This window comes from Prinia subflava, chromosome 11 (assembly GCF_021018805.1).
Source record: "Prinia subflava isolate CZ2003 ecotype Zambia chromosome 11, Cam_Psub_1.2, whole genome shotgun sequence".
Taxonomy (NCBI): Eukaryota; Metazoa; Chordata; class Aves; order Passeriformes; family Cisticolidae; genus Prinia; species Prinia subflava.
In genome coordinates, this window is record NC_086257.1 from 6,882,786 (window position 1) to 6,895,870 (window position 13,085).

General features: G+C 43.8%; 1 protein-coding gene across 1 annotated transcript in view; it reads left to right on the plus strand.

Moving 5' to 3' along the window:
- Nucleotides 1–695: 695 nt before the first annotated feature.
- MYO7B (myosin VIIB) overlaps nt 696–13,085 on the plus strand; it is a 48,091-nt gene continuing 35,701 nt past the window's right edge. The window contains exons 1-13 of the mRNA XM_063407795.1: nt 696–713; nt 2,075–2,188; nt 2,772–2,924; nt 4,148–4,332; nt 5,161–5,282; nt 5,949–6,091; nt 6,185–6,298; nt 7,958–8,111; nt 9,031–9,107; nt 9,401–9,520; nt 9,736–9,878; nt 11,218–11,428; nt 12,932–13,067. Coding sequence (XP_063263865.1) covers nt 696–713; nt 2,075–2,188; nt 2,772–2,924; nt 4,148–4,332; nt 5,161–5,282; nt 5,949–6,091; nt 6,185–6,298; nt 7,958–8,111; nt 9,031–9,107; nt 9,401–9,520; nt 9,736–9,878; nt 11,218–11,428; nt 12,932–13,067 — 1,690 coding nt within the window. The remainder of the gene's footprint in view (nt 714–2,074; nt 2,189–2,771; nt 2,925–4,147; nt 4,333–5,160; nt 5,283–5,948; nt 6,092–6,184; nt 6,299–7,957; nt 8,112–9,030; nt 9,108–9,400; nt 9,521–9,735; nt 9,879–11,217; nt 11,429–12,931; nt 13,068–13,085) is intronic.

Consider the following 13,085-nt stretch of genomic DNA (forward strand, 5'->3'; position numbering starts at 1 on the left):
CCTTAATTAAAGCACTGCTGTAGATTCTGGCCACTGATATTTTGGCTGTTATGTTCTTGATAGTGAGTTCCTAATTTTATTGTGGTTCCCTCTAGTCCCTTATTTTGCTGTTCATGCCTTGATTGGAATCCCTCCCATTCCAGCCAAGGAAGGTGAACTCTAGGCCTCTGTTTCTGTTTGGTGGTGGGTTCAAGCTGGAGGGTCTGAGGGAACTCATCTCAGAAAGGATGAATTAAACCTGTGTCTCTGGGATAGCCAGTGAACTGCTGGGTCAATAGACCAGCTAAAGTTAACTCTATTGTGCATCAAATCACATTGCACTGGAGGGTCTTTTTGTTAGTGAGCCAACCTTGAAGTTCAGACTTCACAGTAATTGTGCCTCACTTGACTGAGAGAACTGCTTGGTATGAAAATGTGCACAGTGAAATCTTTAGGGCCGAGAGCATCTCCAGGGTTATGTGATAGAACTCAGAGCACCACCCCAGTGTTGCAGGTTCTTTGCTTTGTGTAGATGGTGTCATTGTTTCTACATTGGGTGTATCTTCTATGATCTCTTCTGCTTTAACAAAATTATTTGAAGGCATTTTTATGGTTTTTTTTGCAAGGAAACCCAGCCGTCTGTTCTCATCAAAGCCCTTTTCTGACCTAACATTTTGTTCTTGGCATGCAGGTTGCATACAGTGATCTGAAACATAATGGTGGTTTTCAGAAAGGTAAGTCCTACTCTTTGTGCTGATTGAATGATTAACCTGAGGCCCAAAGAGGAGAAGATTACCTTACCATCATGGTTCAATCAAAAGGAAGCAGCAATAACCCAGTATCAACAAGGTATAAAATAATTTCAGCATAGGCTAGGGAAGCAGAGGTGTCTTCCCTTCCCAGGCCATGCTCTTGTTGAGCAGGTGACCTCTGTGACAAGGTGTGGCAGTGAAACTACACAAGTCACCTTTGGAGTGAGTTTTATTCAACACAAATAAGAGCTGTTAGTCTGTAACATTATTTATAATCATGTGCAGTGTTTATGGATGCTTGACATTGGTTGTTTGGTTTTAAATGTAAGACACAAAGTATTTTGAGAGGAAAAAGAATTTTTTTTCAGTAAAAACATTGAAACTGTTTCAATTCTATGTTTGAAATTCAGTTCGATGTTTGAATTTCAATTCAATGTTTGAAATGTTTGAAATGATTTTTCAATGCTGTGGTGTGTAACAAAACCAAAAGTTGTATATGACAAGACACAGCTAGGAAGTCCACTGATCTACAACTCTGTTCAGTTTTTATTCCATCTTTCTGTTTGAATCTGTATTAGGGACTGGAGCAAGAGAAGGTGTTCCTGAAGGCCTGGAGTAGGGAAGTATAACCAGGACACAGGTGCAGGCAACACCAAGATGTTGCTCATTCTTAGGAAAGGGCAGCTGTGGCTCCTCAAGGGACAGCAGAACAGGTTCTTGCTTGCTCTGCAGAGGTGCCAGATGTTGGCAAGCCTCTGCAAATGTGATGAGAGGAACTGGGCTGGATAAAGAATGTTGGTGGGTTTTTTTCTGAAGAGAGATCATGGATGCACTCATATTTCAGCTATAACAGGAAAAATATATATCTAAAATTTCTCACAACAGAGGCCTCTACATTTCCAGGCATCCAGTATGTACATATGTTTGTTTGTTTTTCTCTTTCCTGGTAAAGTCCATGTCCTCAAGAATCTCTTCTGAGAGAATATCATAGCTCATGTGAGGCTGCCAAGCCAGTTCCTCAGCAATCAGTGTGCTCCCAGCCAGCCTCTGAGAGGTAGTGGAGCTGCATTATTGCTGTCCTTGGAAAAAGTGTTGTCTCATTTCCTCTTGTGAGACAGCTGGGTTTGATGACTTGTCCAAAGTCATGTTTCAGATCAGCTGTGCAGCTGGGAGTAGAATTCAGAGGTCTGTAAATGTACTGTCTGCAAGCAGTAAGAACTTACTCAGTTAAACACTGTTAAAGAAATCAAATCACTAAAAAATGAAGATCAGGAGGTATTTGCCTGTGAGCTACATGGCATCAAGTATGTCACTGTGCTTGACAGTAGCTTTTTTCTCCCTAGGGTGACCATGTGTGGCTGGACACTCAACCAAACAGTGAATTTAATGTTCCTATTGGGGCAGTTGTGAAGGAATCTGACTCAGGACGGATCTTGCTGGAAGATGATGAAGGCAAGGTGGGATATACTATAACCGTCGGTAAAAGATGGACATAAAATGTAAAAGTACAAAGTACAAAAGAAGCCCCTATTGGGTCAGACCAAGCCTCCATCTATCCAGGTTGACATAGGCAGGATATACTGAAAGCAAGACTATAGAAACAAGGCAAATATAGGATGGTCACCTGGCATCTCCAGGTCCAAGCACTAGGAATATTCAGAGCTTCATAAGATAGAGGTTATATCTACGTGGTTAGGAAAAGGAAATGGATGGGCTCCAATCCCTAAATTTGGTGCAGTTTTAGGTGGCAACATAATCCCACTGAAATCAGTTCACTCCTATCTCATACAATCTTCTGCCTGTGATGACAGGGTTGCACTCTGAACAGTTAAAATTGGTGCTGTTCAGAACCCACCTGAATGGCTTCATTCAGTGTTTTAAACCATCTTTTCCTGAGGAGCAGCAAACCAGTTCAGTCCTGCAGACCAGTCACCTGTGTGTTAGAACATGCTGAAACTCACTCTAGTCTAACCCAGCTCTCGTTTGTTTGCCCCTGAGCCACAGCATCACATGTTAAAATCTGTGCTTTGCCTTTGACAGGAGCATTGGATCACGGCTCGGAACATGCACATGGTGAGCCTGATGCACCCTTCCTCTGTGCAGGGGGTGGAGGACATGATCCGCCTCGGGGATCTCCATGAAGCTGGCATGGTGCACAACCTCCTCATCCGACATCAGGAGCACAAAATCTATGTGAGTGCCACAGTCACTTCCAGGAACAGCCAGGTCACTTCCAGGTCACTTCCAGGAATGGCTTCTACATTTAGCAAGTGACTTGAGCCTTTCACATGTGGGGCTCTCTGACTTCTTTAATGACTGAGGGTGCCAAGGAGACACAACACAGTTTTTCTTTTCTTTTGCTGGAGTACTTTGTCCGTGAAGAGGAGAGCTAGCAGCAGCCCCTCAGTCACAGTGCTGGCACAGGTGGTGACCCCACTTACTTTCTCCCAGAGTGATCATTGCCACCAGCCACTGACAGTGAACTAAATCCAGCCCGTGTAACAGCTTAGTGCTGCTATTACCTGGAGGATCAGCCTAACTAGTATCCAGTGACATGATTTCAATTGTCCCTCAGTCCAAGCCAACATTTACTTGATTTTGATGTAGTGAAATGGCTAATGGATTAATCTGATATTTTGTCCATTACAGGTTTTCTCTGTAACTGAGAAAACTGTAATTTTAATTTTCTTTTTTCCTTAGTTTCCAGTTTCTAATATTATAATTACTATTCAGGTTTTTCCATGTGTTGCCTCCCATATTATATACAGTACTGGAGAGAAGCTGCCTCTTGCAACATAGGTGTGATGCTTTTAGTGTAAAAGAGGACTAATTTTATAGATCCTACAGTTATAATTACCAAGATGTGTGTATAGACCTGTTATATTAAACATTAAACTCTACCAGCCTGCAGTTGTTTCATGTAGTTTTCAAACAATATTATTGCCTTGCATCTCTACAGCCTTCAACAGCCTCCTTTTTTTCACTGGTTGTGCTATATACAAATGTTTCTAAATCACTCTAAGAATAGCACAACTATAACTTGGCCCATTAGCAAAGTTCAGCTACATCTGCACTAGAATACAAAAGCAGCTTAACAAAACACTGCAGAACACCTTACAATAACACCAAAGTGCCAGGTCAAATTGGATTCGGTTTACTTCAGCTGAGACAGAGAACTGAGCTGTCATTTAGCAAGGAGATTACACCTAGCATTCTTCCTTGGGCAAAACCCTCCTTATCCTGGGATGTTTAACAGCAGCTGATGGTGAGGAACTGGGCTCTCAGCCTCACCCCAGTGCTGTTAGGATCTCCCAAACTTCCCTCCTGTCTCTGTTTAGATTTATACTGGAAGAGGCTTTGGTTGTATTGTTGTTTGCAGGTTTGCTGTAGTGATAATGCTCACAACTGTTTTCCAGACTTACACAGGATCAATCCTTGTAGCAGTGAATCCATACCAGCTGCTGCCTCTCTACACGGTGGATCAGATCAGGCTGTACTGTAACAAGAGGATTGGAGAGCTTCCACCTCATGTCTTTGCCATTGCAGACAACTGTTACTTCAACATGAAGAGGAATAAGAGAGACCAGTGCTGTGTGATCAGGTGAATGACTCGGAGAGGACAAATAGCAGAAGCCAAGTCTGGCATGGTTTGGGGCACCTTGTGGACACAGGTGACCTTCCAAATGGAAGGGCACAGACAAAACTAGAGACAACAGGAAGGAAATAATTTCTTCCCTGCTCCTTTATTTTCAGTTAGGGCTGCAAAATGTAAAACATAAGCAAAGGATTTCTGAAGTCCATTGTTTTCCCCCAGAATCTTTGAATGTGGTTGTACATTCTGCACGTGGTCACTGCATACAGAAACATAACACTTGAGAGTGTGTGATGTAGAGCTATCTTTCACCTTGGAGACAAGATATGTATGTTACATGTAGTTTCTGAAACTAGACATTTCCTCAAGAGAAATAACCTCTGCTATCCTAAAGATGGATGGAAGCTTTCTTTGTCCTATAAAGAATCTGTTTCTGTTTGTCATCAATGGGAAGAACCAGATAGTTCTCATTGCAATAGTATGTGATGATAGCTGAGTCAACTCAGTTGATGTGCTAACACTATCATTGTGAATCTGGTAATGCAATAAAGAAGAAAAGCAAGTGGTCATTTAATTTGCACAGGTACAGAATGTCCTCCATGGATTTGCTTGTTTTTAATTAGTGGGAGAATTTAGTTCTCAGCCTAAGTCTGAAAAACAACTTAAATTTGAGCAGATAAGATGATGAAAGACTTGAATTTTCCAGCCCTATATGAAGGACAGTCTGATCTGCTGTTCACAGGGTAAACTTAGGTGGGGTTGTTTTTTTTTAACTTGGCTTGCCATGTTGCCAAAAAAAGAAAGGAAGCCTTTAATGATCTTTTTTTGTTACTGCAGTGGAGAATCTGGAGCTGGTAAAACGGAAAGTACAAAGCTAATACTACAGTTTTTGGCAGCTGTCAGTGGCCAGCATTCCTGGATAGAGCAGCAAATCCTAGAGGCCAACCCCATTCTGGAAGGTGGGTTACTTAGCAAACATGGCTGATTCACCACATTTATCTCAGCATTAAAAAAAATCAGAAACAGATCCTTGAACCACTGTATCTGCTTAACTTGTAACCCCCCTGAAACACTGGTGATGCACTGTAGATGTTCTCTGTACTTTTCTGCCATGTTCCCTTGCAGTCCACAGCAGCTTTGCTGTCACACTGTAGGAGGAGGTGCCACTGTAGTGTATACCCTGGAAATGCCAGGGGCACAAGAGTCCTTGGGACTGCAGAGCCCAGGGCAAAGCCCCCTGGTTTGACATTTGCCCTAGACAGTGACAGAGTGACTGGCTAAACATAGATTTATCTGTAGGGGAGCTCCCTGAGACACCCATCTTTCTCTGTACAGGGATCAACATGTTCCCAGTAAATCCTTCTGGAGCTCTTCAGATCTCTTGGCTGCCCAGATACAGACCGCATCTGGATCATTTGAATATGGGACCCAATTATCTGGGTGCACAGTATGCCTGCCCCCTCTTCAGGAGGCAGACTGAGACAAGACATTCTCCAGTGCTTCTCAGCGCTGGCATTTGGGACACAATGTGTAAAATACTAGCAGCAAAGTAGAAGGGGGAAAAATAGGCTTGATGTTCATGAACTGCAATAATACAGATACTGTCTCTGTCCCTTGCCCAACAGCTTTTGGAAATGCCAAGACAATTCGAAATGACAATTCGAGCCGCTTTGGGAAGTACATTGATATTCACTTCAACCAAAATGGTGTGATAGAAGGAGCCCGGATAGAACAGTTCCTCCTGGAGAAGTCCCGGGTTTGCCGGCAGGTGAGGGCACTGGCAGGTGAACATTCTGCCTGTTCCTGTGTTAGAAGCTTATCCTGACAAGGCTGTCCCTTGGCCTATTTCTTTTATTTTTAGGCTCCAGAGGAGAGGAACTATCACATCTTCTACTGCATGCTGATGGGGATGAATACAGAACAGAAAAAGATGCTGAATCTGAGCACTGCTTCAGAGTACACCTATCTCACTATGGTAATAATCTCTGCTTTATTCTCCATTATCCCTCTGCCATTTGCCTCTTTTAGTGAGCAATTATAATCACTAGGAGCTGCAGATGATAGTTACCAAATATGAAGAGTCCTTCTCTTAGAGTGCCAGAAGCAGTAACACCAAAAGTGCTATAAACATCGGTTTCAGACACTTACTGTATTGTCAACCAGTGAGAAGCAGCTTGTGGCAGGTCAAAGTCAAAGTCAGACTTAAGAAACATAAAGGAGGACATCTTAAAACAGAATGTGGACAACATCCCCTACTTTCCCAGACACCCAGATTTTAAAGGAATGCAAGGGATCTGATGCCAGGAAGAACAGTAATCACATATGTGTACCTTAGAGGAAAATTAGTAAGAATACTAGTCCTTACAGCTAATTAATCTTACATACATCACGCAGGTAGCTGGCATACAGTGTAACCTCCCATGATTAATGCTAATGACCATGCCTGGGTTATGATGCCACTGTGGCAGAAGTGGGATCTTCATAGGTGAGGTTTTTGAAAATAGCTAATTGAGTGGTTTAGGACATGGAAACCATTATGAAAATCCTGTCCTTTAGCCTGTGTACATACCTTGTATTAAATATGCCAGCCGGTTAGGGTTACATTTGGGCTGTTCTACAGCTGTGGAAAGAATGTGTTTAATTCCTGCCTCCACTGAAATTAGCTGGAGCTGGGCATCTAATTTCTAGGAAATGAAACCAACTCTGTTTCTGGAGTCTTAAAAGCAAACCCATTAAAGTTGTGGAGATTTTTTCAAATGAAGTGTTTTCAAAATAGCAGTGATCTTGCAGCTGATGAGTGCAATTAGTGCAATTAACCCATTGGTCGTTCCATAAAAAGGCCCCTGGGTCAGCAGTAGGGCAGTGTAATTCTGAAATAGTAGGATTGGATTAAAGGAGAGCGTATCCATGGTTTTGTAAAGGTCAGCTGTAGGTACAAGCTGGCATGTTTACATGCTGTAAACTGAAATGTCTAGGAATATTTCATTTTTGTAATCATCACATTATATTGTCAGAAATGGCAAGGGTAAAAAAGGCATTTCCCCATCTCCATTATGGCTGAAAATAGTTTCTATCAGGAGCAGCATCCTAGGACCTGCTGTGCAGGCTTTGATGAAGATTCTTCTGATGCTGCCTTGGATGGTTCCATTTGCTTTCCACTAATATTTTAGTGGACCTAATATTTTTATTTTGAGATCTGCCTTCTAGTACTTATCCAACCTGACTTGCTTTGGTTTGGGATGAGGACTCTTAATTTTCCATTGGCAAGGCAGAAGAGAAAACCAAAGAAACAGACATGACCTTGTAAATGTAGGTAACCTTGTCAAAGCTTCCTGTCTTTCTATGCTCGAGAGCAGCCTTCCCATCAGCTTTTCCTTTTGGCTTCCCCAGTATTCAGTCTAGCCCTGGAGAAATGCATTACTGAGCCCTCCATTAATGAGTTCTTTTTGAGAGAAAAGATGAAGGAAAATACAATCACGAGAAGAGGACATAGAATGCTTAAATAGGTTTTTACCTTGCATCCTTGTGGACTCAGAGGATAGCCACCCTGTGTACCAAAGCTTGTCTGCACGTGCTTTCTTCCTTGTCTGGGTAGCAGGAGGATTTTCCTTACCTGTTGGTGTGGTGCTTGCAGGGTAACTGCATGTCCTGCGACAGCCGGAACGACGCCAAGGATTATGCCCACATCCGCTCGGCCATGAAGATCCTCATGTTCTCGGACTCCGAGCACTGGGACATCAGCAAGCTGCTGGCTGCCATCCTGCACCTCGGGAATGTAGAGTTCCAAGGTAAATCCAGCATTGCCTGTGCTTACCTTTCCTCAGACTCCAGGGTAAAGGTACTTCCCTTGGGTGCTTCCTGCTTCCACCTGCACAGATGAGGTTGTGCTGCTCTGACCTGTGTTATCAGATGAACAGAGTTGGAAGGGCAGGCAGATAAGCACTATGAAATTCTGATTTGTGACTCCACTGCCATGTGTTTTGAAAAACAGCGTCTCATTATTATTTTGTCACACTGTCAGGTGTCCATGGTTGTAAATAGGCCCTTATCACACAAACTGAAACAACAGAGTATACCATGCTACATTTGCTGATTGTTGTTCTCCACGGGCCAGAGGACACAGGAGTGATCTTTGGCTTGGAGATAATAGCAGTCATTCTCCTGCTTAAGTCTGCTGAACACTCACCTGCACAGGTGCACTTCTGGTATGGACAGCCACAGAGTGACAGTGTGACCCACCAGCCAGAAGCTTTCACATGTTAGGAAAGAATTCCTCTTTTTGTGATACAGCAGGCATGATACAGAGATGCCAGCTGTATTCTTTGGATTAGTGCTGGCTACTAAAATTAGGGATTTCTTTTATTCCTCTTTGTTGTCTAAATTTCCCACAAGCCAGATATACAGGAAAAATATTTCCAGAAACACATTTTCTGGAGTCAGATATCACTTCCCCAGATCCCCAACAGTTACTATTTAAATGAATAACCTTGTCAGTTTGGCTGCTGTTTTGAGCCTGATGTTCTAGACATGAAAGAGCCCTGTAGATCCCAGTGTCCAGGTGAAATCAGGACTCTCCTTGGTAAAATCACCAAAATCACCAAATGATAACTGAGTACCTTGCCACATTCCCAGTACCATAGGGTCACAGAAATAGAGCTACATTAACAGTGGTGGTTCCCCCTGAGACTGGCTGTTTCTTCCTTGCAGCGGCCGTGTACGACAACCTGGACTGCTCTGATGTGATAGACTCACCACACTTCTCCATTGCCACCAAATTGCTCGAGGTAATGGACTCTCATCTTCTCCTGCTGGTTATTCCTTCTCCCTTGTTCCATGAGCACACTGGTGGAGTCTCTGGAGTTTATGTAGGAATGATCATTCAACAGGCATGGCCCTCTGTCCTGCTGATACACCAGTCATGCTGTTGCAGATGTCTCTCCAAGCTGGAAGATCTTTAAATGGTTGCTAGTGGATGCTGCTAGTCAAGCAGTTTGTCATAGTCCTCCTCCTGATACAAATTTTGCTGGATCTCCTTTATTCACCTGGAATGACCAGGTTGCCATGGCTGTTTCTCCAGGTGGACTCTACTGAACTCCAGAACAGCCTCACAAACCTCTCCATCATTGTCCGGGGAGAAAGTGTGTCCAGGCCTCTGAATATCGTTCAAGCTGCCAATGGGAGGGATGCCTTTGTGAAGGTACTGGTGCTTACAGATTCCCTGTTTAAAGACTGGGGATGCTTTCAGAGCTGTCTTTCTTCCTGGCTGAGGAGCCTTATGTGGTAAACATGGACCCAGAGGGCTCCAGGCCCTTGCAGTTCTGAGGCACAGCTTTGACAGACAATAGCAAGCAATAAGTTACATCCAAATTCTCTAACCATGGGCTCTAATTCCTCTTTTAATTTTTTTCTCAGGGTATATATGGGCGGATTTTCTTGTGGATCGTGAACAAAATCAACTCAGCCATTTTCAACCCGTCTTCTCAGAAGCCTAAAGACAGACATCAATCCATTGGACTGCTGGACATTTTTGGGTTTGAAAACTTCAGCAACAACAGGTAGGAAACTCCAGATGCAATGCAATAGGAAGCTGAAAAGCAACTGATGTAAAGGGAAAGAATGAAAAAACAAAGAGACACAGGCTCTTTCATCATCATCCTGATTCTCAGAGAAACTGTGAAAATTCCCTTACTGGATTTTTCCAATTACAGTCATGCAGATTCCATTTTTCTTCAATCTTGATCATATTTCTGCCTCCTTCCCCAGCCTTCATTTTAGTGCAGCCATTGCACATGTCTATTCCAAAACATGAGGAATTTTCTATGGGGAGATGGTTATGGAGCTACTATGGCAGGCAGTGCTATGTGAGGATGTAGTATATCCCTGTGTCTCCGTACCAAACTTTCCTGTTCCACAGCATTTTACAATATCTTTTGTGATACATTTGGCATGTAGTACAAAGGGACTGTGCTGTGTTTCCCATTTCAGCTCATGCTTACATATTTCTCAGTGTTCTCCCATCATTTTTGTTTGTTTGTTGTTTGTTTGCTTTTATTTCTTTGTTTTTGGGTCGGGGTGGGTTTGTTTGTTTTGTTTGTTTTGACTGCTTAATTTCTCTACTTCTAAGGGCAGGTCAGCAAAGTCCCTGGTCAGCACACCATTGTGTCACTGCTGTCTCTTCCACTGGTGTTTCCATTCCCAAAGCAGCATTCCTGTTTGCCTTTCTCTCAGGGGGTCAGGTACCATCAGTTCTCCACAAACCATCAGCACATACTCTGCAATCTTTTGCAATTCATTTCAAGTGATGCCTCTTGCCTTCAGCCAGATAATATTCCTCAGTGGCTTTTGGAACAGAATCTAGGATCTCCACAGTCTGTCTTCTATCTTTTGTGTTCTCTCCTGCTATTTTGTGCTGTTCCCAAGATGTGCAGTCCCCATGGGTCCTCACTGTGGTGAGCACTGCAGAGGCACCCACAGTGTGCCACAGCAAGTATGAGGGAATGATACTCAGGTGCAGCAAAAAGGAGTCAATAACAAAAGAAGTGGTAGTGCCAGTGCAAGCAGAAACAGGTCACATGCTCGTAAGTCAAGTGATTTTCAGAGTTACATGTTCCCCTTTATCTCTGGAGTCTCTTGAAACACATAAAAGATCTTTTCTTGCCTACTCAGCAACATCCAGTCATCAGCTGGCTCACTGCTGCTGGTCTTTGCCACGGCAGAAAACACCTCCCTTGTATTGCCAAAATTGGCAACGTGCAGTGATGGTGGTCCCCAGCACTGTGGAATATGGCAGTGGTGTGTCTGGATTTGTATTTAATGCAGAGGCTAAACAAATAGCAGACAGCAGTGCAGCACTGGCCAAAGATGACCATGGGCTTTTGTCTTGCTCCTCCCCAGCTTTGAGCAGCTGTGCATTAACATTGCAAATGAGCACCTTCAGCAGTTCTTCGTGCACCATGTCTTCAAGCTGGAGCAAGAGGAATACTTTGCAGAGCACATTGCCTGGAACAACATTGACTTCACTGATAACCACCAGGCTCTGGAAGTCATTGCACTCAAGCCCATGAATATCATCTCCCTCATTGATGAAGAGAGCAGGTTCCCAAAGGTAAATTTCTAGTTTTACTTATAATGCCTGGCTTTGCACACAGCTCACAGGTAACACTTGGGTTTAGACACACAAAAGTGCAGAAATGGCTTTCAGAAATGGCTTTTACTTTAGGAGAGGCAATATCTTCTCCCCATAAATGTTTCTTTCAAACTAGCTCACTACACAACTGCTTCACTTTCTCCTGGAATGTGCTCTTCCTGGTGCCTTGCTGTGGAAACTCTTACAGCTGTTCCAGACAGTGAAGGAAGGATTCTGGATAATTTTACAAGGGCTTCTTAGGAAATCTTTGAAATCATTTATTGCTTGAGTATTGTTCTGCTGTTGGTCTGGGCTTCAGCTTGCTCTTTCTGTCTTGCTGACAGACTTAACTGAGAGCTGTCACCATTGTGAGGAACTGAATGTGACCTACAGGCCTGGCAGCTAACCTTGGTGCCAGGGAAGGTCATAAATAGATAATTTTGAGCACCAGCACAGAGCAGGTACAGAACAACAAATTGATCAGGCCCAGTCAGCAAGGGCCCTGCTTGACTAACCCAATCTCCTTCCATGACAAGGTGACCTGCTTAGTGCATGAGGGAAAGCCTGTGGCTGTTGTCTGCCATGATTTTGGGATTCTGTGAAATGTTATTCTGCAAAGGCCAGTCATCCCAAACAGAAGAGCAGAGATGAAAGTAGCATCTGATCTCAGACATCCCTGTAGAGCATTTTCATAGTCTGCAAGGCATGGTGAGGCTACACTGGAGTGTTGGTGCAGGAATTAGATGACCATGGAGGGTGTCCAGAAAAGCAAGCCCCTGCCTCAGCTCATTTGTAATCCTTCAGGTAACTGTTTCATGTAACAAGGATCGTGTACATTCAGACAGCTTTCCCCTTTCTTCCCTAAGAAGAGGGTAGTCCCACAGATCAAGAAAACACCTTTTCCATGATTCCCAGAGCACGTGACTTCTGAGAGCACAGCCCCCACTGCCCTGGGTGCAGGCCAGTGCCCAGAGCTGACATGGCCCACGAGGGGGTAGCATCACGATGGCACCCCTTGAAGAGAAGCACCCAGCTGGCTGCCTAGCCTTGGAATGCATGGTCTGGGCATGGTGACTGGGGAGTGCAAGAAGAGCTGTGCCTGCCCAGGAGAAGGAGGAGGCATCCCTTACAGCTTCCTGGGTAGGAGGGCATGAGAAGGTTGGTGGGGTCTTTGCTTGTGAGGTCCAAAGATCTGGTAAATTCTCAGCCTGGGGATGTTAGTAATGTTATGGGGGCTTGTGTACAGCCCTAGAACAGCAGGCCCTGTTCCTGATGCTGTGTTCTTTCATGATGCTTGAGACAAGGGTCTGTGTAAAAGGGAAGATACTTTTGGTACTACCTTTCTCCAGATCTACTGCACACAAAAGGGCAGAATTTGAGCTTTTGTTATCTTTAAGCACCATTTCTGTTTGTTTACTGAGCACAGACCAGTGCTGGGGACAATCTGCTTAACCATGCTTTTTTACCTATATTTATTTCTAGGGCACAGATGCTACCATGCTTATCAAAATCAATTCCCTCCATGGTAAAAGTAAAATCTACATCCCACCTAAGAATGTTCATGACACCAAGTTTGGCATCAACCACTTTGCTGGGGTTGTCTTTTACGAATCAAAAGGTGAGCCTATCTCTGCTG